This window comes from Herpailurus yagouaroundi, unplaced genomic scaffold (assembly GCF_014898765.1).
Source record: "Herpailurus yagouaroundi ecotype Mexico unplaced genomic scaffold, PumYag 164, whole genome shotgun sequence".
NCBI classification, from domain to species: domain Eukaryota; kingdom Metazoa; phylum Chordata; class Mammalia; order Carnivora; family Felidae; genus Herpailurus; species Herpailurus yagouaroundi.
Genome location: NW_024412405.1, coordinates 5,443,900 through 5,468,371, shown reverse-complemented (window position 1 = coordinate 5,468,371; position 24,472 = coordinate 5,443,900). Strand labels below are relative to the sequence as shown.

The 24,472-nt window shown below is 43.9% G+C and overlaps 1 protein-coding gene across 3 annotated transcripts in view; it reads right to left on the bottom strand.

Moving 5' to 3' along the window:
• NALF1 (NALCN channel auxiliary factor 1) overlaps window positions 1-24,472 on the bottom strand; it is a 637,010-nt gene that overhangs the window by 32,957 nt on the left and 579,581 nt on the right. For 2 of the 3 annotated variants that reach the window (XM_040487095.1, XM_040487097.1), the window contains exon 2: window positions 1,509-1,680. The exons of the other annotated variant lie outside the window; for it this stretch is intronic. In XM_040487095.1, coding sequence (XP_040343029.1) covers window positions 1,509-1,680 — 172 coding nt within the window. The remainder of the gene's footprint in view (window positions 1-1,508; window positions 1,681-24,472) is intronic. 3 annotated transcript variants of the gene reach the window in all.

The following is a 24,472-nucleotide window of genomic DNA, read 5'->3' as shown; positions in this document are numbered from 1 at the left end:
CTTCCCTTCCTTCCTTCTCTCCCTCCCTCCCTCCCTCTCTCCCTCCCCTTTCATTTTCTGTCTCTTTCTCTCTCCCTGTCTCTCTGTCTTCCCATCAGAGAGGAGTTGGGAAAATGGTCTCAGCATTCAATCAGTGAATAACAAAAATGATTGGTAAATGCATTTACATTCTACAGATCACTTTCTTATGTACAACGGCTACTGCCTATTGAAGACATATTTTGTGCTTCTCTCTTATCCATAACCCTTATAGCAAACGTGCCTGGGGATGTTTGCTATTGCTAATTTGCTAACGAGGAGCCACCCAATGGCTCAGAGACAATGCACACAAATAGGACGAAAGGCCCTATCTCATAACCTTCCCTTAGATGTTCTTCCCACTGGACTGGGAAGCACAGGAAATACTCATCCAGTTTTTCAGGGAGAAACTTGGTTGGCGGTCTCTTGATAGCTTATCGCCTAGACTTCGAACAGAATGGCTAGTGGATAGGAATGTGAATATGTGATCTGGAAATAATTTGATAAACTCTCATGCCGAGCATCTCGATATGTCACTGTGTTGTAGAAGGGTTTCATAAGGTCTAATAGAAGGAGGAAGGAGCTTTTCACATGTCTGGACACGTACCATAGACTTTTATCCTCAAAACTTGAAAACTAACCCTGCCTCCATGGAAGCCATCTAGTGACAAGGACATGTGTAGCACTTTTTGTGCCAAGATAACGCTCTATCACATCACCGTGGCAAAGTGTCTGGTTCTCACGTGTCTACTCGCCATTTATTTAAAATAAAAGCACAAAACAATTTACTCTTATCCTTAAAGTCTTATTCTGTGTCTAAATTATGTAATGCTTATAAATACCCAGAAATTGAATGCTGATATTGTTGTTTGGCCCAGCCTGAATGATTTGCTGGAAGAAGTAAACAGTGTTAATGGGGAAGAGGGGTTAAAATTGTATCTAGCCTCTATTGTGCGTCTCTCTCTCTCTCTCTCTCTCTCTCTCTCTCTCTCTCACACACACGCACGCACACACACACACACACACACACATAACTTAGGTAGCCATTTTTTTATGGTCTTGACACTCATCGAAGATAAAGTAACATAAACCTTCTCAGAAAATACACGTGGAGACGTGAACACGTTACCGATCTGAAGAAGCAGCGAAATTTTACTGGCCTGGTCACATCATCTGTTCTCAGGTAACGCAAAGCTCCAGGCAGAATCCAACCACTCTAAGTCAAGTTGAAGCCTGTCTCATGATTGCTAACATGTTCCCCTCAGGAGTATCCTTTTGCAAGGTAAATGACCGTGGGTCACAGGTCCCCTATCGATAACGTGATCTTTCCCAACCAAGCTCGTTCAGGGCTTCGATGAAGGAAAGCGTGGAAAACTACCAGGCATGTCTTCAAGGTGACATCAGTAGGAGGCAAAAGCAAAGCAGACAAACATCACCTATGAGAGCAGAGACCAGGAGCGGCTGAGTGACAACCCCGCCCTGCACTGTACCTGTACAGATGAAACTGGACAGTCCCCCATAGATGACTTCATCGTTGTCGGGCAATATGAACGGACACCTCGTCTGAACCTCCAAACAGTATTGCTTGCAAGGAATTGTCTTTCTGCAGTTAAACTGTGCGACTTCAAAGTACTGGGAACACAGCCAGGCTTTGTAGACAATCTGAAAAAAGAGAAGAATCAAAAATCGGGAGGGATGACAAGAGTTCTGTCTCTCGTACAGGACATGCTGTACCGTGAGAAGCATGCCGTGGTGCCAAGTGGATCCTAAGGAAACTCTCATTTCCAGAACGCTCTTTTACACAACGCTAGCTGCAAGTGATAGCAAGGTAGCCACGGAAGTCTGCAACAGAGCCAAACGTGATTGGATCGAGCCTTTCCGAGAGTATGCAAAAGGTCACACGGCGTTTGGTTTGACGAAGCTCGTCTGAAAAATAGTGGCGTTCATCAGAACCTGAAGTTTCAAAGTCCAAGGATACAGAAAGTAAACAAACAAACAAACAAACAAACAAACACCAAAAAACCGGTAATAGACTGCAACGTTCGACTGAGCAGGAGGCCCCTCCAGCTATGCTCCCAACGGGCACTAGATGGCGCTGTGTCCTCTGCAACCAGGGCCACCAGCGAGCGCTTCCACTCCAGACGCACAAAAGTAGCCGTGGGCAATTACACTCATGACTCACATCAAGTGCATTAAAAACCTCATCGTCCCAAAGCCCGGAAACACCCCACCTAGGTCAGCCCTGGCATGTGTTGGCGTTGCAGTGCATGCGAACCACAGCTTGGACCATCCATGCGGATATATGTTAGGTGTTCAGTTCACGTAATGAGATGTGAAATGATTATGACTTCATGTACCTCTTTGTTTTCGATAGCTAGTCAGGAAAATAAATATTGAAAAAAATGCCCCTTCCTTGCCTAAGGAAACAGGGCGCAACCTCAATCCAAATAAAACGATGACGGAAGCACCCATCTACAGTAGAGGTTGCTGGGAAGCAGGTGTTTCCCAGATCCTTGGCATGGGGGGCTGCTGTCTGTCTGTCTCTAGGGTTAATAATAGTTGGGTAAGATTTTGTCAACTATGCCTTCCCTAGAAACGTGAATGGTTGACAGTTAGACGTACACTAAGAGATAAGAGATCATAAACATTTGACAATAGTAGCAAGAACTGTACATAGTATTTATCAACTTTGGTTGATATACTCTGTTCTAAGCGTGTCACATACTTTTTTCTCCATGTAATGCTCAGCGCACGCTTCGAAGGTAACAACCAGTCATGCTTTGTGTACAAATCATAATTCGTAATGGAAGTAAATTTAAAAATCCAGAATTCAAACCCACTCTTCGTAGGGCTCCAAATCCTGCACTCTTCAAAATGATGCTCTGCTTAATCTGAAAATGTTTGTTTCAAGAAGAACTTGTAAAACCACAAGCGAGTTTGTGAATCCACCTGACATCAGCACCAAATTGCGTGTGCCTGGCCAGTGTCTGTTTGGTATTGGAATGTTATTCATCACTTTATGTTGCTTTGATCAAAATGAAACTTTAGTCTTTGATCGAAGGGGCCTCAGTGGGGGTAAAATGGAATGAATGTGAAATTCAGATTTAAGGTTAGACCGCTGAGAGTAATCTATTCGCTGTCATCAGCAATTCATTTATAAGGGTTTATAAAACTTGATAGGAAAATACATAAATAATTGGCACTCTCATAGGTCTTTTGAACAGGTCTTAACATAAAAGTGTACATTAGAAAAAAGTACTACAAATAGCTAAGGGAACCCCTACGATTTCTTAGATCTCAATGCAGAAACAACGGGAAGGGGGGTGGGAATGAGAGGCAAGGGGGCAGAGGTGACAGGTGGGGACAGTGCCCTCATGCTGTCAGAAAGAGGTCAAAAGTACGAGTTTCAGAAGAAAGAAAAGTAACGTGGTTTCCCAACCATGCTTCGGGGGCAATGCAGATTGTTTTTCAAAATACATTGGTATTTGTGCAATATAACATAATATGTAATATGATATATGACATTTATGACATAAACCAAGCTGTACTCTAGGAATGGCAGTGTCTGTCTTATGATTCCTGGTTTTAATTTCCTTTTCTCAGTACCAGGGGAAGTTGAGTACGTCTACAGTTCCAACAACAATACAATTCCATGATAAGCAATGTTCACATTCTGCATATTTCTGGGGTTGTAAAAAAAAGCAGAGTGACCTCTTCGCTCTTAGGGAATACCGCTACACAATTCCAGAAAGTTGCACACATTCTTATGGGCCAGAGTCTCCTCTCCATTCCGCCTCCTACTTTGCTATTGCACAGCTCTTCAAATTAAAGTGGTTCCTGAATAGCAAGTCATATCCTGTACCTGGTCAACCCCACCTTAGGCAAGACCCTGTCCCCTCTCACAGACAATGGGGTATCACAGATCGAAGCCTCTCGGGAAATATACACATTCTCCTTGCAATCAAACTCCTTAGCATCACCCAACTGGAATGGATCCATTTTTCTTCTGGTTCCTTCCATGCTGTTTCAGCTATATTTCTTTGGCAGGTTTTTTTTTTTTTTTTCTTAAAAACCTAGTAAGTAAAGCACTTTTTATAAAGATCAGGTTGTAAGCTATGGACAAATGTGCAAAGGGCTCTGGACCTTCTACGGAGCGATAATAACCTCTCCAGCCGGGTTTCCATGCATCATTAGTTCTTATTAACCAACTCTGAGACTTTCCAAATGCAATGGAAGGTTCGTCACCTGAGCCTTCCACATCTTCCAAAATTTTGGTTCAGGGGATACGATACGTCAGAAAGCAATCGGGGAACAGAAGCACCGTGGGCAGAAAAAGAAAGGGGAGGCCTTTGCTGTTGACTTTGAGGGCATTGCTACTGTGTACTCATGGCCAATGGCTTTCTAAGTGTGAAATCAGAAGACACAGACCAAGGGAAGGCAGACAAGTACATGCTGGCGTGGGCTGAAGAGCTTTCTTGCCAGAAGAGAAGAAATACAAGGGGCTGTCTTGTGAGGTATGAGTTGTCTGTAACCAGGAACATGTGAGCCGGAGTTGAGTTAGCTCCCGCCAGTGTGCTGTGATTCTTGGGGAACAGTGAGAGAAGTAAGAGACTCTGAGATACCTGTCAGTGCCTTTTTAGAAGTCTTTGAGGAAGAGAGGCTGAGAAAGTTAGATGGTTTTCAGTGGCACAAAGCTAAAGAAACAAGATGGTTAATTTGTTAAAATACGGAAGGATTCTCACACAGAAGCACCTGATAAAGAGTAAATGAAGTTGTCTCTTTTTATACAAACTCTGCAGTATAGAGAAGGCCAGCAATCTTTTCTTATGATGGCCTCGCCTTCTCCTCTGGAGAGAAGCATTAGGTAATCGCTTTTCTAGATGTCACTAAATAGAAGAAATGATTATGTGATGCTGAACAATAATTTGGGAAAGAAACAAAACCGGTGGTTGGAGTACATCCACCCACACCCCTCCTTGAGGGCATGGGCTCTTTTGTGTCTGGAGAGCACTGTTTGCCAGGTACCTATGCTCACGAAGGACACCGCAAATGACCTCCTCACCCACACGCTCACTTCCGCCCCGTGCCCCGTGGAAATGACCGCTGACTGTACAGAAACCTTGCTTGGCAGCTGCCCACTGTTCAGTAAATAGGCGACATGCTCAAGTTGCAGTCTGCAAAAGCAACAGACTACGTGATTACAATGGCCTAAAGGACAATGTCATTTTTACTTACTATCTCGGTTACGATATTCTCCTTCTCTCCCAAACCATTTTCGCACTTGTTATGTGTTGCCCATGAAGACTCTGGGACGTGCTCGGGAAATATTTTACAGATAAAGAAACAAGGACTGAGAGATTATAGCACCAAACGAATGGAGTTCGGGTCTCAACAGCTAGACCGGCACTGGGAATGTTGGAAAGTGGAGACCCCCCCACCCCTCAAGGGGATGCGGGGAGTGACCGCTACATGAACAGGTCCACACCTCTGGAGTCACCGAAGGGGGCGTTCCAGAGTAGAGAGATTCTAGTGGTGGTCTTTCTGAGCCTCTTCATTTCAAGTGGAAAGGGGCCTAGAAAGATCACAGGTGATGATGACCTCAAACCCCTGACTTCCAGACCATTGTTTTCATAATGCACCGCCATATTGGAAGCCATCAACTGAGCATTGTTCATTCCTAACATCCTCTTTCCGCCCCCCTGCAGGTCACTTCATTTCAAGACCGCACTCTGGAAGCTTTGCCTTGTAATTCCACACAGCGGGCTGTCACGAGCCACCCCACCTGCCCCCCAGGCTCTCTTCTGCATTCACATCCCTTAGTGACACGGACCTATTTGAAGATGTGAGCCTGGACAGCAAAGAGAGAGGAGAGGAGGGGCAATCCAAGGGAGCCTGGTCTACAGAAGTCATCTCTAGACTCACAAGGAAGAATGATGTGTTTTCCAGATAATTTTCCGTGCCCAGCAAAGTTTTGGTTGTAATGGCACTAATGTGGTTGAGCTGAAAAATCTCAAGAGGAAGACTGGGCTGTGGGGGGTTCTTTGTCTGCTTCCCAATTATGGGGAGCGATGTTAAGCTATGGGGTTCTGGAAGGGAATGCTTTCTGCGGGTATAAGGATGAGCCTAAAATAGTCACCTTTTTGTTACCAAATAATCATGGTTAACAGGGTCGCCATTATAAATGACCAGTGGAATATATGATGTCAGATTCCCATGACTTCTTTTGGTTCTGGACATTCCATTTGGGTGTGGCCAATCCTGTGGAGACCCTTTCAAACATACATAAGATTCAAATGTTTCCAATAGAAGCTGAGATTCTCATTTCCTTTAAATATGTTTGCCTCCCTCCCCCAAATCTATGCCTGTGTTTTAGAGCTAGATAGCAGATTGATATTGCAAATATACACTGGCCTGCTGAAACAAATATCATGTTGGTTACAATTTTTTATTATGAAGAAGAACGTCAGGTATTGAAAATGGTTGTCATCTTTGTGTTAGAAGGTTGCTTTCCTATTTCCCCAAGCATTAGCAAGGACAGATTCTTTCTACAGTTACGACATGTGTTGATACCTTTTATTAGATCCTTTTCTGTCAGCTCTAATGCATTAGTGGCCTGAGTTTTGAGTGTGTGAGGGTGGAATAATTGGTTATGTAAGCAAAAGTCTGCTGTAGCAAATGCCTCAGGCTACTGCACTTTGATGCGTGCAACGCACGCCGTTGCAATGTAAGTAGAGGTAGAGGTCAAAATACATGTTCACGTTCCTGTGTCTGAATGTCTGCTTTCTTCTTTATTTGTGTCTGTGTCTCGTTAAAACGCGTGGCACCCAGAAATTGGAAATACTGATGTATTCTAAGAGAAAAACAAGGAAACAAACCCCTGCCTAACGATGAGCTAAGGCAAGCGAAGAATGTGTTAGGAGATGGACGGCACACTGAGCACCGGGCTCCTTGAGCCTCCGATGTCCGTACGCCTTGTCCTCCAGGGCTACGTCTTGGCCCCATTTCCTAAATAAGATGCAAATACCTTCCAGTTTCTGCTGGTGACCCACTTTGGGATCCTGTCATAACACTTGGTCTATTCCCCTCCAGAACTTCAGAACTCCCCTTGCTCCCTGGGGCTGCCCTACATTTTGAAGTCCGCCCAAACTGTGCTCACCACCACGCCGGGGCCCCAGGCTCGTTCCGCACAGGAGAGGGAGCTGGTCAGAAAAGGGGGTGCGACCTCGCCAGTCTGCCAGCCAGGGAGCTATTTGTGGGAGTCTGTGGACACACACGAGATGCTACAGATGACAAAAAAAGCAAAGCAAATCGACGGCGCTTTCTTATAAAGAGAGAATGTTCCATCCGAAGATGAATGGAACTCAGAATGGGGCTCAGAAAACCCCAGCCAGCACTTGTGTCTCCAGCGCTATCCAAGGGATACAAAGCCAACTCCGTTTCTCCCTTTCTCCTCCTCGTTCACACCTGCCTGGCTTTGCCCCTGCAGGCTTGTCTCATCTTTTCCCTCCTCTCTCCCTTTCATTTGGCGTCAGCCCCAACCGCTCCACAGAAGCTGTTCTTTCTAAGCAACTTGGCTGCTCCGATGATAAACCCAGCTGCTGAAATGGGTGATTTTCTTATTTGACCTCTTGGCAGCTTTGAACGCTACTGATGAAGCTCCTTCTTTCAATGCCCGCACTGGCTCCGTGCTCCTGATGATGGGACTTTGGCTGGCCCCTCCCCCAGCCACGCCTCCTCCATCTGTACCTGTCCTTCCTCATCACTGTCACCATTGTTTGCTTCCTCTGCCACTCCCCCAAAATGTTGGTACCCCTGCGGCTTGTGTTCTAAACTTTCCTCCACACGTTCTTGAGGGCAATCATCCACTCTTAGGAGGATTCAATGGTCATCTTTAAAACAGAGAAGCTAAAATCTTTGTTTCCAAAGCACCTCTCTCTCTCTCTCTCTTTCTCTCTCTCTCATTCTCTCGCATCTAGTATACCTTGAAACGGTGAAATGGTCTCCTACCAGTCTCTGTCTCAGTCCTCTATCCTCTCAATCGCTGTGGGTCCACAGTGGAATTTGGCAACTTCCTCTCGGGGAGAGGCAAGAGTGAGAAATCTGGGCGTCACGCTGGACACCCCCTTCTGCTCTGTCCCATGACTGTTTAATCTCCAAGTCCTGTGAGCCCACCTCCTAAATAGCTCTAACACCTGCTCATGCCTCTTGAGTTTTTAAAATGCTTATTATTTTATTTTGAGAGAGAGAGAGAGAGAGAGAGAGAGAGCGAGCGAGCAGGGGAGGGGCAGAAAGAAAGGGTGAGAGAATCCCAAGCAGGCTCTGCACTGTGAGCACAGTACCCTCTGAGGGGCTTGAACTCACGAACTTTGTGATCATGACCTGAACCTAAATGCAAAGTTAGATGCTTAACTGAGCCACCCAACGGTCCCATACCTCTTGATTTCTATCGCCACCATTATCATGCCAGCTGCCACCATCACTCGCTCTCCTACACTGCCACATGGATACATCCATGGACCTCATTTGGTGATTTCAGGCGTGGACTCCTCCTCCATGCTGTTCTCCACCCTAAACTTAGAATAATTTATCCACTGTTAGTTTGATTACTTCATTGCACCACTTGAAATCATTCCAGACCTCTGCACAGTGCTCAGGAAGAAGCTGGAACTCTGTGATGGACCCAGAGATTTGTGACTCTGCTCATCTGGCACGGTAGCTCATTTCTGTCTGTGCCTCTCTTCAATCTGTGCTCTCTGGCTGTGGAGGGTGACCTGTGGGGCCACTAAACGTGCCATGCCCTCCACGGCCCTGCACCCACGCTCTTCCTGCCACCTGCCTCGCAGATCTCTTAGCCTGACTGGTTCCTACCACCCTTTGTGGCCGTGTCTGTAAGTCTACATGCACGTCTCACGATCTGAGATGGATGTTTCTATGGCTTGTGCTAAAGGCAAAGCTCCTTCCTTGTCCATCTTCCCTGCTGGGAGCACTTGTGCGCTTTTGCATCTCAATGCCCTGGGTGTACCTTCCTTGGAATTCTCATTAAAGATTTGTCCCACGGTCCTCAGGTCTGCAGAGCTCTGTCCAGTGATTTGGTTAGCGTGAGCCAGTCCTCCTGGCTCTGAGATCTCGTGCAGAACAGCCCAAACCAGAACCTCGAGGGGCTTCCAAGACAGTGAAGTGTATGGATCCCTTTGAAGTGATCAGCTAACTCTTTTATTAGAGGCCCAATAAATCCTTAAGAAATAAGGTTTTGACAGCCTACTTCATGGATTGAACCTCTGTTTCCAAATGCCGTGGTTTAGGTCCTGAGGCACAATGTGGGGTTGGGACACAAGAAGACACGGGTTCTCACCCAAAGAGGAGGCAGGGTGTGGTTTAACGCGCAGGGCTGCGGAGAGCGGAGTTTATTCTGCACTTGCTTTTATTTATTTATTTTTTTTAATTTTTTTTTCAACGTTTATTTATTTTTGGGACAGAGAAAGACAGAGCATGAACGGGGGAGGGGCAGAGAGAGAGGGAGACACAGAATCGGAAACAGGCTCCAGGCTCTGAGCCATCAGCCCAGAGCCCGACGTGGGGCTCGAACTCACGGACCGCGAGATCGTGACCTGGCTGAAGTCGGACGCTTAACTGACTGCGCCACCCAGGCGCCCTGCACTTGCTTTTAAAAATGGATGTGATGTTGGGGCGCCTGGGTGGCTCAGTTGGTTGTGCCCAACCAACTTTGGCTCAGGTCGTGATCTCACGATTTGTGAGTTCGAGCCCCGCATTGGGCTCTGTGCTAAGAGCTCAGAGCCTGGAGCCTGCTTCAGATTCTGTGTCCCCCTCTCTCTCTGCCCCCCGCCCCCGCTCAAGCTCTATCTCTCTCTCTGTGTCAAAAATAAATAAAACATTAAAAAAATTAAAAAAATCAGCTAAAACTGGGGCACCTGGGTGGCTCAGTCAGTTAAGTGTCAGCTCAGGTCATGATTTCAGCTCAGGTCATGGTTCGTGAGTTTGAGCCCTGCCTTGGGCTCTGTGGTGATGGCTCAGAGCCTGGAGCCTGCTTCAGATTCTGTGTCTCTCTCTCTCTGCCCCTTCCCCACTCATGCTCTGTCTCTCTCTGTCTCTGAAAAATGAACAAACATTAAAAAAATTAAAAAAAATGGATGTAATGCTTTGACTGAGACTTTGGCTAAAAAGTTTTGGCAGACAGATTACAGTAATTCATACCTTTCCCAAACTACACCTATTGTACACTCAGAAATGAATATGAAGATGATAATTAGTAGTTGAATTAAGTGCTCAGTAAGCAGCCATTTCTTAGGGTGTCAAGAAAGACCTCTTTTAATGAGCCACAGTCACCAGATCATCACGTTAGCGACAAAGATGTCGGAAGTTCTAACTACAGACATTGGAAAGGAAGGGATTTCTTTCATGGAGACTACTTCCAAGTCTGAGCCACGGGTTGATACACTGCTGTCCTCAATAGGAACAGGAGTCAACGATAGATCCTTTTGTAGACCAATCGCCAGCCAAGACCTGGGAACACAGTAGTACTGCATGCCACTTGGCCCCCTAAATCCACCTCTAAACCCACCGTATGAACCATCGTAAAAGTATCCTTTGAGCAAAGCGATCCTACTAGAATTCACAGCTTTAAAAAGACAGTGAGCAAACACCTCAATATAAATTCAGTTTTGGGGAGTGCCTGGGTGACTCCTTTGGTTGGGTGTCCGCCTCTTGATTTCAGCTCAGGTCCTTTTTGATTTCAGGGTCATAAGTTTGGGCCCCACGCTGGGCTCCCCATTGGGTGTGGAGCCCACATAAATGAATGAATGAATGAATGAATGAATTCAATTTTGGACTCCCATGCCTTAAGCGAGTTTGGAATGTTGAAAAGGCTTCAAACAGCGGGAAATCAGCCTTTTGAAGAAAGAAGTACAGTGAGTCTGTAGATAAGACGTCTTGAAACCGGTCTTAGGCATATTAAGGGATAATACACTCACCAAGGAAAGAAGGAGAGTAAATGTGTCAAACTTTCCTTATTTTGTAGGACTCATAGAATACATAGAGCACGTGATGATTAGTAAATGAATCAGTGCTCTATCCCGGAATGGAGAATAAATCTAGAAAATACCCATACACTCAGTTAAGCTGTCATAAGTAATCAATACATTCGCTAAAAAATTCCGATGTATCACTTCTTCATAAGACTAAATAGAAGGGGATGTCCTACAACTGCTTCACTTAAGAGAAACACACACAAAAAGGTCTGAAGAAAGTTAATGCATATCTTTGTCACAGAACCCAAAGTAAAATATGGAAAATTTGAAATAGCAAAGTAAATTCGTCATGTAATTTCTAGTTATTTCTGATAATACTCCTAATCTATCTATTCCAAAATGTTCACATAGGTGTATACCTCCCAGAGTTACAATATCAAATGCTTTGAGTATCTGAATTTCCTACATCTTTGCTATATCGTCAGGGCGTTTCTGTATCCACAGTGCCCAACTGCAGTCCTACTTCACCAATCACAGATTCTCACGGGTTCTCAGTTAAAACTATAATGATCTACCTTTGCCCAAAGAAGGTGCCTTGTCCCTTGGTCGCGTGGGACCTTCGCAGTGTCTATGTTTCCCATGGAAGTGAGCGCTTCTGATTTCGTCGTCAGAGTCGATGCGCAACAGCTATGCCAAGACCGTGCCACTGATATGGTTTCCGGCCTTATCCTGATGTGTCCTGGCAGCAATGAGGAGCAGGGCGGCTATTAATAGACGGCAGCCCCTGTGTGGATTGAGCGAACCAGTGCCTTGGGAATACAGCAGTCTTACACGTCACCCGACCTTTGAAACATGCTATTGATTGAAACCTGGTCTGTATTGACCGCTAGAAACGTGCCAGTGATACTGGTAGAATTTATGGCTTTAAGAAGTCACAGAGTGAACGCTCCGAAATTCCAATCGGGATTGAGTTGTACGCTGTGATCACCAAATGGGAGAAGCTGACCGAGGCTTCAAAGGTGTCATTCAATTGATCTGTTAGCCCAAAATTACATATTGAGAGCTGGCTATGGACCAGACATTAGGTAAGTAGCCTTGGGAGCAGGGCTGGGGGCAGGTTAAAAATTCCACTACAAGACCCTTTTCCTGGCATCACGAATAATATCATCGGATTAAAGGCGACGAGACAAGATGGACTAAGTGGTGTGATGTGACCAGGGCTCTTGTGTTTGGAGAAAGCAGACATCACTGATGAACGAAGGGAGGTGGTTTACTAGACGAGAGGAGGGGACAGTCCGTGAGAAGGAGTGACAGGGGTCGTCAAAGAGAGGAAAGGGGATAGTTGCTGATGTGCCTGGGATGCAGGAAGGAAAGGAGGAGAGCAAAGGGTGGGAGGAAGACGGCTGGATGGAAGCAGATAATTAAATATTTCCTAGGATCAGTTATCTTGCCAGTGTCCTCCGAGCATCAGTGATGTGACAGGAGTGTGATGATTCCAAATTCACAAGTGTGAAAACTCAGGCTCAGAGAATCTCAGCAACTTGGCCAAAATCCCACAGCAGAACAGAGCAGAGCCAGGCTGAGAATTTGGGTCATTTTACCTACTCCCACCCATCATCCAAACGTGTGTGTGTGTGTGTGTGTGTGTGTGTGTGTATTAAGATTATTTTGTTATTTTGAGAGAGACAGAGAGACTGCGAGCAGGGGAGGGGCAGAGAGAGACAGGGAGAATCTGAAACAGGCTCTGAGCTGTCAGCGCAGAGCACTATGCGGGGCTTGAACTCCCGAAACCTGAGAGATCATGACCTGAGCCGAAATCAAGAGTCGGAGGCTTAACCAACTGAGCCACCCGGGCGCCCCCAAATGTGTTTCACTGTGCATCACTGACCTCTGGTATAAACAGATACCTACAACCCCCTTACTGGGAGTAAGCTTTGGAGAGTCAAACCTTCTCTACACTTCATAATCCAATGCATATTTAAATAAGATATTTCAGCCAATGCTATGCGGTTTACTCAATAGTGAAAGATTTTATTTTATTTTTTAAATTTTTTTCAATGTTTTTATTTATTTTTGGGACAGAGAGAGACAGAGCATGAACGGGGGGCGGGGGGGGGGCAGAGAGAGAGGGAGACACAGAATCGGAAACAGGCTCCAGGCTCCGAGCCATCAGCCCAGAGCCTGACGCGGGGCTCGAACTCATGGACCGCGAGATCGTGACCTGGCTGAAGTCGGACGCTTAACCGACTGTGCCACCCAGGTGCCCCGATAGTGAAAGACTTTAAATACTGCAAAGGTTCACAAGGTTTGTGATCTTAACACATGGTTGAAACTCTAGCGTTAGTGACACAAGTCATACTATTGTTAATGAGAAAGGAGCCAGAATTTTGTCTGAAAAAAAAAAATGCCTCTCATTAGAACTAACAGCTCCCACTAATTAGGAAGCCTACCTTTCTCGTCTTGGTCCTAAATCTGCACCCCTCCTTCCTCTGCCCTGGTTATTTCTCACGTCACATTGATTCAACTATTACCTTATACGGAAGTGATACTAAATTATACACACCTTAAACAATACTGGCTGAAAATGTTTATTACTCACTCATTTAAAAATTTTTAGTATATTTCCCTTACATATGTTTATTACTCACTCGTTTATAAATTTTTCATATATTTCCCTTACATAAACATTGATTTATAAAGTATACACACGCACCATTGCATAATATGTGCACTATAAAACAGATGCAAAACATAAGTGATGCAAAACATGGGGTAGATACCAACTCTGAACAGAATTTTACGATTTTCCTGTCACCTTCCAACGGACCATCTTGTGAATGCCCCGTGTGTATACACCCCACTCAGGAGAAGCCTGAATTAGTTAAAAAGCAATTGCAAACTCCTGAAGTCCTGGAGAAAATCATGACAGTTGTGAAAATGCGTTGGCCAGACATCTAAACTGAGCACCTGCTTGAATTGTGCAAACAAATCTTAATGAATTTTATCTAACCAACTAGACAAACAGTAAAAATCCTACTGAGGGTAAGAACCTCATCTGTCCTTACTTATCAATGAATGATCCACCAGCGGGGGGCCTGGCCTGGGGCAGGACTTGGTTAACGTTTCCTGAATGATGAATGATTTGGCCTATACACAAGTCGAAGGAGAGTCCGAATGGCAGTGACCAATGAAGCGGTTCCCTCCTATTCTATTTAGTAGAATTCATTTTCCTGATCAGTCCTTAATGATTATTATTATTATTATTATTAATCTAGAAACTGCATGACACCCATTTCTTTTGAGGCTAAGCAGTAGAAGCTGGGAGAATAAATACAATTTTGGATAAGCCAAAAAGGCTCTGATTTGACTTAGCAACGATAGCGGTAAAAACTCCTATTTCTTTGTTTTGATTGGTAGGAGCAAGATGTACTGTTTCAACGTTTTAGATCGCGTCGTTGCCAAAGAAATCAGAAACACATGTCTTTGAATGGCAAAGTTAAGATGTTTCAGGGAATGTAGAAATAAATTCACTCATGTGCAATGGCTTCCTAATTCAAATTAAGGGAAACCATGAAGGTTTGAAAGGCAGGGCTTTTGAATTCCTCCCTCACACGTTTCCTAAGACAAATTTTAATTGGATGTTCTCGCGTTCCATACTTTCCGCCGTCTTAACCTGTAGGTTAGTAAAATACAGTGTGTTTCCTGTTTTCCAAGTATGCTGTGTATGTCTTGGAAAAAAATAAGCTATACTACTCATAGAGTTAAGAATATGAATATAAGCTAATGGACTCTTTCCACTTACCCTGCGAATATTGTGCTTAAAAGAATAAAACTCAAGGTCAACAAGAAGACATTCTGTTTCCTCTTCTGCAGAGACAGACACAACACAGTGGCTTGTAGGTAGGCAAGCCACTCTCAGTTGCACATGTCTTCTTTTACCCAGGGCTTAGCATGACATCAGAAATGTGTTTTTTAACATAAAATCATGCCTTGTTTAAAACAATACAATATCCACTAATACTGAAAATTATAACCAGCAGAATTCCTAGTAATAATTTAATTGCTAGTAACTGTGGAAGGTATGTATAGTCTCGGAGCAGAGAGCTGATGATTATAAATTGTGCAGAATGAATAGGGCGGAACCTGGTCTCACACTCAGAGTAAAACCTGACAGAAAGTCCATAACTGTGCTGGAATACGTCTAAATTAAATTAAGAGAGTACTTTTTAAAACCATTATGTAGGGGCGCCTGGGTGACGCAGTCGGTTAAGCGTCCGACTTCAGCCAGGTCACGATCTCGTGGTCCGTGAGTTCGAGCCCCGCGTCGGGCTCTGGGCTGACGGCTCAGAGCCTGGAGCCTGTTTCCGATTCTGTGTCTCCCTCTCTCTCTGCCCCTCCCCCGTTCATGCTCTGTCTCTCTCTGTCCCAAAAAAATAAATAAACGTTAAAAAAAATTAAAAAAAAAATAATAAAAAAAATAAAAAAAAAAAAATAAAACCATTATGTAGACTGCTATGAGAACATCCGGGTATTTAATGTGAGGAATTTTCTGGGTTGCGAATGCATGTTTCTATGCATCAGTAAAAAATAAATCATTGGATATAAATATGTCATTTCCATTTTTGTTTGGAGAGAGAGAGAGAGAGACAGAGAGAGAGAGAGAGAGAGAGCACATGCAAGCAGGGAAGAAACTTTCCACATCCAGGAACATTCCTTACATTTTTCCCCTGGGTGGAGCTATGACTCCAATATTCTTGACGGAATTTAGGATTCTTCATAAAGGCTGTTTCCTTGAGGGTCTGTGAGCTGGAAGAAACAAGATTTACCACAGGGAATGCCTGGGGTTTAAACCCATCCCCTTACTGAAGTCACGGAGCATCCAGAGAACAGACTGGACGGAAGACTCTGGGTAAGATGTATATTCTCAAGTGAAGCAATCAGAAAATTCTGGCAAAAACAGTTTGCTTTTAGTCACGGGCATAAAAGGTCCAGCACAATAGCATTGTAATAGCGTTGTGGGGCGACAGATTTAGCTGTGCTTGTGACCACGGCATAAGGTACAGACTTGTTGAATCACTATGTTGTACCCCTGAAACTAACGTAAAACTGTCAACTACACCTTGGTAATAAATAAATAAATAAATAAATAAATAAATAAATAAATAATAGAGTTCAGTATGAGGGAAGCATTGTGCCAGGCAGGTAAAACATATTTTCTCATTTAAAAAAATATATATGGGGGCGCCTGGGTGGCGCAGTCGGTTAAGCGTCCGACTTCGGCCAGGTCACGATCTTGCGGTCCGTGAGTTCGAGCCCCGCGTCGGGCTCTGGGCTGATGGCTCGGAGCCTGGAGCCTGCTTCCGATTCTGTATCTCCCTCTCTCTCTCCCCCTCCCCTGTTCATGCTCTGCCTCTCTCTGTCCCAAAAATAAATAAAAAATGTTGAAAAAAAAAATTTAAAAAAAAAAATAAAAAAAATAAAAAAATATATATGTATCTATATATTATATATATTATATGCATATATGTATTATATGCATATATTATATATACGCAAAATATTTGTTAGAGTTTACGGTACTTTTCATTATTTCAAACCCAGATCCATCTAGAAAATGTCTTTTACATTTTCCTTCATAAGAGCAAAATCATGTTAATTGCATATTTATTGGAATGTATAAACATTTAGACGGAAATTGCCTCTTTTATGGTGAAAATTGCCCAATAGCCTGTTCCTTTCACATAGTGCTCCTGTAAAAAGCCATCCAAAAAGGTCTCTCCTTCACTGTGGAATAAACTGAGTAACAAAACATGAGATCCTGATGCTCGTATTTCATAGACCTACAGTCTAAAAATGGTTAAGGTCGGTTTCATGACTTCTTATAATCACTGTCGATCTGAAACAACAGAATGACGTGCATACGTTGAGGAAAGCAAAGATGATAAGCACTAACACACAGCACTCACTACGTGCCAGAAATTGTTGATCAGAGTATTTCGTGTAGTAGCTCCTTTGATTCTCCCAGCAAACCTCTGGGGCAAATATAGCAATAGTCCCCCTTTTCCTTGTGGACGTGAAAAATGAGGACCTGAAAGTTTAAATCCCTGACTGCAGTGACCAAGCTAAGGCAGAATTTAAAACCCAGACTAGATTCAGACCCCACACATCCAGCCACTGGACTGCATGGCATCTCTGTCCACTGGATACTTTATATTCACAAAGTATGGGGTTCATTTGTCCCTATGTATATTGTATGCAGACGTTCTCGGGTTCTATCATCTCAGGAGATTTCTTTCTGGCGAAATAAATGATAAGTATAGATTAAGCACCTCAACACATCGCCAGAGTGGGAGGGAAAATTCCTTGGGGCCGGACACAATCCATCTGCAACAGTGTTCGTCCTGGTTAAGTCAAAGCCCCAATCCTCTTCTACGTGTCTTTCGTCTTGCAAAACAGGAGTTGTGTACTTCTACACAGACCTTCCTTGTGTGATCACGGACACTTCTAAAACCTGTAGTTCTGACTGGTTGTGAATCATGTGGATACTTGCTTTGTGCTTGCCTTAGTATCCCCTCTGCCCGTGACAGTGTCCTAGACTTGTCATTAGGACAACATGTTTTCTGACACATGTGAAGAGCCCTCCGTGTCTAGCACTGTGCCTTGATCGCCTAGGAAGAGTTAGTGAACGGGTTTGATTATTGCAAGCTGTTAAAGATGTTCAAGTCAGAAGGTGTGTAAAACGTCTAAGGCAAGAGGTAAACACCATGTCTGTAGATGGCTCTGAAGCATCAAAGCAGTGATCATGAATGAATTGAGACCTTCTGATCAACTATTCTTGGTAATTACTCGAAGTTACGATTCTAGCAAACTACGTTTCTGAAACATCTTCTCCATTACCTAAGTCAAGACTGCATAGTCCTGGTGATTTTCACATCTTGATAAACAAGGAAGTAACAATGTTTAAAACAACCACACATTCCCCCACAAGACAAGATTGACAATGTAATGGAAAGGAATACGTAACAGACAACTAGCTTCCTTCATGTGAGAAAGAGCCATGGGAAGCTGTGAGCAGTGGCATTTATTACTTGTGATACATTGGAGATGTGCATTTATTTGCACTTAGCTTATTCAGTTGAGCTTCCGTGAGTAATACCAACCTCATAGGATTTTAGGAAGGATAAAATAATCACATATATATGTAAGGAAAATCGAATTTAATAAGACCTTGCCAACGGTATATACTGGCAAAGACCCATATTTCAAAATGTGAGCTCTGTATGTGTAACGCATGCTGGTAAAACCGACGAGTTGCCTTTTCTGTCGACTTTCTCACCCCACCAACATTTACTAAGTATCTACTATGTGTAAAGCATATGCTGGAGACATTGGTAAAGGGAATGGTACCATTATTTGATTATTTGATCCATTTGTATTTTTGGTTACTTTAGATCAACAGTGATATCCATGGAGGTGAAGCTCAAAAGAAGGTCCATGGCAGTTCCAACCTATATAGGCTGTTTGAAAAATGCATAATACAGGTAAGGAGGCAGCGTGCAATTATGATCATAGCTCCTATAGTTCTACTGAAATGGCCAGATTGAGAGTCTAATTCAATGAAATCAGTTCATCAAACATCTCTCGTAGGGTCTTCGAAGATCCTGCATCTCCAAGGGGTAGACTGAGGAAAGAACTCAGTGTCAGGAGAGTAGGGAGACACAGAAAAGCAGGCAGAAGACCGCTGTATCACTACAGGGGAAAGAGGGCTAGAAGTTAAATGTATGCCTCTGCTGGAGAGGCAAAGCAATGGCGTGAGCCACTCGATGTGCTCTGTGGTCGAGTTTATCTCAAACATATGCCAAAAAGAGTTTTGTCCTTTTGAGTCATTTGTGTTGTTACCCGGAACACCCTAAACACAGAGGGTAATATAAGGGTAATACACAAGTTGAAGGGTTTTGGAGACTCTTGGTTGATGATGCTTCTGCTTGTCTCCCTGGAAAACCCTCCATTTTATTATTTTTTTAAGTTTATTTATTTTTAAAGAGAGAGAAAGAGAGAGCAAGAGAGAGCAAGAGGGGGAGGGGCAGAGACAGAATCCCAAGAAGTCTCTGCGCTGTCAGTGCAGAGCCCAATGTGGGGCTTGAGCCCACCAACTGCGAGATCACGAGATCAAGAGTCAGACACCTAACCGACTGAGCCACCCAGGTGCCCCCAAACCCTCCATTTTAATTATTAAGATACTCTTCTGAAAACGGATTCTCTTCTATGGTTCAAGCCAACCAGCTTCCTAGAAGCGACGTCTTGGGAGTGTTTTATAGTATTTTCTAATATTGTTTTGCCTTTAGCTTCCAGCATAAAACTTTTTGAGCCGGAGACGTGTCAGATAAAATATAGGCCATGTCTTGGACACAGGTACTCAAATATTTTGAAGCAATAGTAAGCCTAGGTGAGCATATTCATTTTAGATTTCATTAAAAATTTTTTAATGAGGAAATACATCATGGGAAATACCTGCTAATCTAATATCAATACCAATTATGATGATGGGGACGACGGGCTGCTGGAGAAAGGCATTCTGTCTCCGAGGAGAGGGAATTTTCATTATGTCAGCCCTGTGATAAAGAGAGTGTGGAGATCATTTCTCATGCTTAGGTACTCAAAATCTGTTTGTATTTTAAAAGGGCTTTATATAACTGTTATTATGCATCGAAGATGCCTTTGGCTCAGCTGCTAACCTTTGCATGGCATAACTCAAGAGAGCAGGGTGAGGGGTCGACAGGAGATTCAGGGTGCGTGAGAAACCCGGAGACGAGCTTGTTTGCCAAGAGAAAGAAAGCAAAGCTTCCGCAGAAAAAAAGCCACAACGCCGGACCCATGAACATTTATATTTTTATTCCTGGTGTTAAATCAATTCCCCTCTCTGCACCCTGACTCAGGGAGCAGAGATCATTAAGAACACATTTAAGTGCTTAATTGGGTTTTGAAGGAGGTTTCTCCATTAACATTAATTAAAGTCTCCCTGGGCTCAAGAAAGCTCATTTTCCAGGTAGGGGTTTTCCAGGTTCACTTATGTTCTCGTTGCTGTCTCAGCAAAACCATTATTCTTGCCTCGGATCCCAAACTGAACTTCAAGCGTATGCAAGAAAAAAGGAAAAGCAAAGGAGCCCTGTTCCATTGTGTGACAGAAGATTTGGCACATCATAGAGAAGTCCTGTCTCCTACGATTTTGCCCTTGAGAAGCAAGCTAATTAGAATTACAGCGAAATAATGCGTGAATTGCTGCATTGCCGACTTCCGTCTTCACGGACAGCCACGCTTCTGAATTAAAATTATTATATCATGTGTGGGCTAATCTTACCAGGTTGAGCCATAAGAAGTTCCTGATATTCAACCACTGTAATCTATAAAAACAGCAAGTTCACGTGGTTCAATCTAATAAACTAGAAACTCTAGGTTTTATATATGAAGAAAAACTATACTCCCCCAAGTTTCTCTCCTTCATCTCTATATGTCCTTTAATTTCAAAAGCATTTCCATATCTACACATGTAAACTAGAAGCCCAGGGTAAGGTCCACAACTTTATCTCTGGTTCCCTGTTGGGGTGGGAACATCTTTAAGCCTTTCTGTGCAAATATATGGACGGTATTGTATTTACCGTATTATCTTCTCTTTGGGTGTTTATCCCCCCTTCAGTATGCACGGAACAGTAGAACTAAGTAGGAAAATTACAAACGTCAAGATAATAAATATTTATTGCCTGCCTAGTAGATATTGCGAGGAATACAAAGCAGATACAAAGGAAAAATGAAAGGAAACCCAAGAAAGAAAGAACCAGATGAGAGGAGGTGAAAGAGAATGCCAGCCAGCTGGGCTAGGCAGAGGAGAGCAAGAATCATCGATGGTGCCTTAGACGTTGGAAACCAGTGATGGCCGTGGGCTGTTCTAAATTCAAGGCTTTTGCAATTTACCGAATGAAAGCTCAGCAGCCTGTATTTTAAAATGGAAAATTGGCAAATACAGTGTTTATAAAACTGTTTGCACGGGACAGGGTGAAGAAGGGATAAGAATGAAAATGAGATCCAAGGCTGTCCACTTACGAATGACATACAAATCTGTACACAAAAAGCCTCACACGTCCTCAGTTATTTGTCGATTTTTGCCTGTGTTACCTCAAAAGTCTTCTACTGTACTAATGATATTTATTTATTTATTTTTATTTATTTTTAATGTTTAGTTATTTTTGAGAGAGAGCGAGAGAGTGCAAGCAGAGGAGGGGCAGAGAGGGAGGGAGACACAGAATCCGAAGCAGGCTCCAGGCTCCCAGCTGTCAGCACAGAGCCCGATGAGGGGCTCGAACCCACAAACTGTGAGATCATGATGTGAGCCGAAGTCGGACACTTAATCTACTGAGCCATCCAGGCGCCCCTTAACTTTTTAATGTTTATTATTTGTAAGAGAGAGAGAGAGAGAGAGAGAGCATAAGCAGAGGAGGGGGAGGGGGAGGGGGAGGGAGGAGACACAGAATCTGAAGCAGGCTCCAGGCTCTGAGCTGTCAGCACAGAGCCCAATGCGGGGCTCGAACCCACGAGATCATGACCTAAGCCAAAGTCGGACACTTAACTGACTGAGCCACCCAGGCACCCCTATATTAATGATTTTTAAATGTTACATAGGTATAACATGTAGACTGCAGCTCTCTTAACGGCTCATATAATCCGTGTTTGCCCCCTAATTTGTGAAGACTGGTGCATATTTGAACATGCCTTACTTTCAGACTCGAAATTCCTTTACATGGAAAAGCTCCACATTAAAAAAAAAATCCATGCCCCATATTTTTCACCTTTGTGCTTCTCGACATTGCTATCAACCAACTACATTTTGGTCTTACTGGTAGCTCTTCTTTACGCCTTTGGACTATAATATCCAAAAAAAGAAGCAATTTTTGAGCTGTGCAAAAATTTCTTTGCCCTCAAGAGAGAGCTGTTAATTTCTGTGTGACTTTGAATGCCAATCCGATTTGTGCTCTTAAAGAGCAACCCCAAACCATATTATATGGCGTCAAGGTCAAAGGGAAGGAGGACTGAAAATATTAGCTGCCCTTCAAAACCCTTCCCAATCTTCTGCTTCACTGGTGACTGCAGACAGCATCCCTTGCAGCAGAGAAGTTTTGATATTTCAGCTCAGGTGAAAGTGGTCTAACATTTTTAAGCAATTTTAATCTATTTCGTTTTTATTTTCCAATAATAGAGTTCAAAACGGCTGGGGGGAAACAAGTGTGTCAGGACAACCACAAAAAGTCAGGGCGCTTGTAATAAGCAGGCTTGATCAAGCACTTTGATCTAAATTTAAACATTTACAAATAAGGTCTGGGAAGAATGGAGACGTGAGTACATCAGTCCTACAAATCACGGCCATTTCCTCCTTCCCAGTCACCATTTACGTAAGTCCTTGGAGATAATGCCAAGGTAATTAGGTGGGGAAGGGCATGCCTTATTATTCCTACCATGGTGCCTGACATCCACATCAGAGGAACAAATGGACAGTTCCAAATAAGGGGAATGATGGAGGTGATCAGGGAGGCTATCTGATCACGGAGAGACGATGCCAGAGTGTAGTCATCTTGGGATCTATATCATCTTTGACATTATACAGAGTACAAGAGATCTCAACTATGGGGAACAGGGAAACAAAGATGACATTTCATAGACTCCCTCCATCTCTCTCTCTCTCTCTTTAAAGATTATTTTGAGAGAGAGAGCAAGCAGGGGAGGCGCAGAGAGAGAGGAGAGAGAATCCCAAGCAGGCTCTGCACTGTCAGTGCAGAGCCCAATGCGGGACGCGAACTCAAGAACCCGAGAGCATGACCTGAGCTAAAACCGAGAGTGGGACACTTAACTGACTGAGCCACCCAGGCACCTCGACGCCTTCCATCTCTAAGATTCTATGCTCTTTCACGTAGCACAAACAACAGACCTAGAAATCAACTGAATGTGTCATCCTAATCGCAATCCTTGGAAAAGAGACACAGACAGAGGGGCTGCTCTTCACAGTACCTACCAATTTGATAAGCTCACGTTGCTAGATGTGTGCGTAAAATTTATGAAATTTCATGATCTTAATAATGTTTCTCACCTTGTTAGTGATCTAGGCCGAAGTGAGGAGGGCACTTGCTTGGGCTCGAGGCAGAACACTCAGAGGGGCAGAGGGCTAAAGCCCCGTGCAAAAAGATTTTCTACAGGGGCGCCTGGGTGGCACAGTCGGTTAAGTGTCCGACTTGAGCCAGGTCACGATCTCGCGGTCCGTGAGTTCCAGCCCCGCGTCGGGCTCTGGGCTGATGGCTCAGAGCCTGGAGCCTGTTTCCGATTTTGTGTCTCCCTCTCTCTCTGCCCCTCCCCCGTTCATGCTCTGTCTCTCTCTGTCCCAAAAATAAATAAACGTTGGAAAAAAAAAAAAAAGATTTTGTACATAGCTCCTGGGAAACTAACACCACAGACAATAAACAAGGCCTACATTTTCTGAGCACTTACCCCTTTTGAGTTATTGTTCTAGATACTTTATATGATGCCCCTCACGTCGTCCTGCAAATGATCCCACACCAGAGGTACAATCATATCCCCATCTTGATCTTTTGGACAGTGTTTTAAGTTCCAAGGGAAGCCTTTGGGTTCTACGCCCTTGAGAGTCGACATAAAACGACTGAAAATAGTTAAGGGGAAAAGGGTGCTTTAATTCTGAAATTTGGACACTGCCGGATCTAAAGACGGAGAGTCCGCTCCAAGTCGTATTTTGCAACCTCGTATCAGGAAGGTGGCCTGAAGCAGGAAGAGACATGGGGGAAGGTTGAGACACTGACAAAGGCAAGACGCAAGCAAAAGACCACAGCAAGAGGGATTCACCGTCATCTCCAAGTAGCGGTATCATCTTTTTCTAGTGAGCAAGGATCATGGTTAAGAGAAGCGTCTGTCGCTCGCCCTGTCTGAAAAGGAGTGAGCAAGTAGGAGAACGCATACAGGTGTGGCATTCACAGCCTAGGGTGCGGGCCTGCTAATTCTCATCTCCTATGCATCTTCGGAAGATCTCGAGGTAAAGGACCTTTTTGGGTATTGAAGTAGGTATCTGAGTGGAAAACATCCCCAACAGACCATCGCAGCCAAAATCTGGGAGCATCAGAAAAGGACAAAAAATACCCACAAGTGGTTTGCTTTCAGAGTTACGGAGGCGTATTTCTGTCTGGCTCTGCTGCATGTTACGTAAGCAGATCTCAGGCAGGAAGAGAGGAACAACAATCAATACCAGCTAAATTGAATTCAGTGCCTGAACAACTACATTTACCACATAAGGCCAGAGAGAGAGAGGGAGAGAGAGGGGGAGAGAGAGAGAGAGGGAGGGAGAAAGATTTTAAATAACACACAAAAGTGCTATTTCTTCCCAATATAAATGATCGGATAATGAAGTGAACAATAACTTT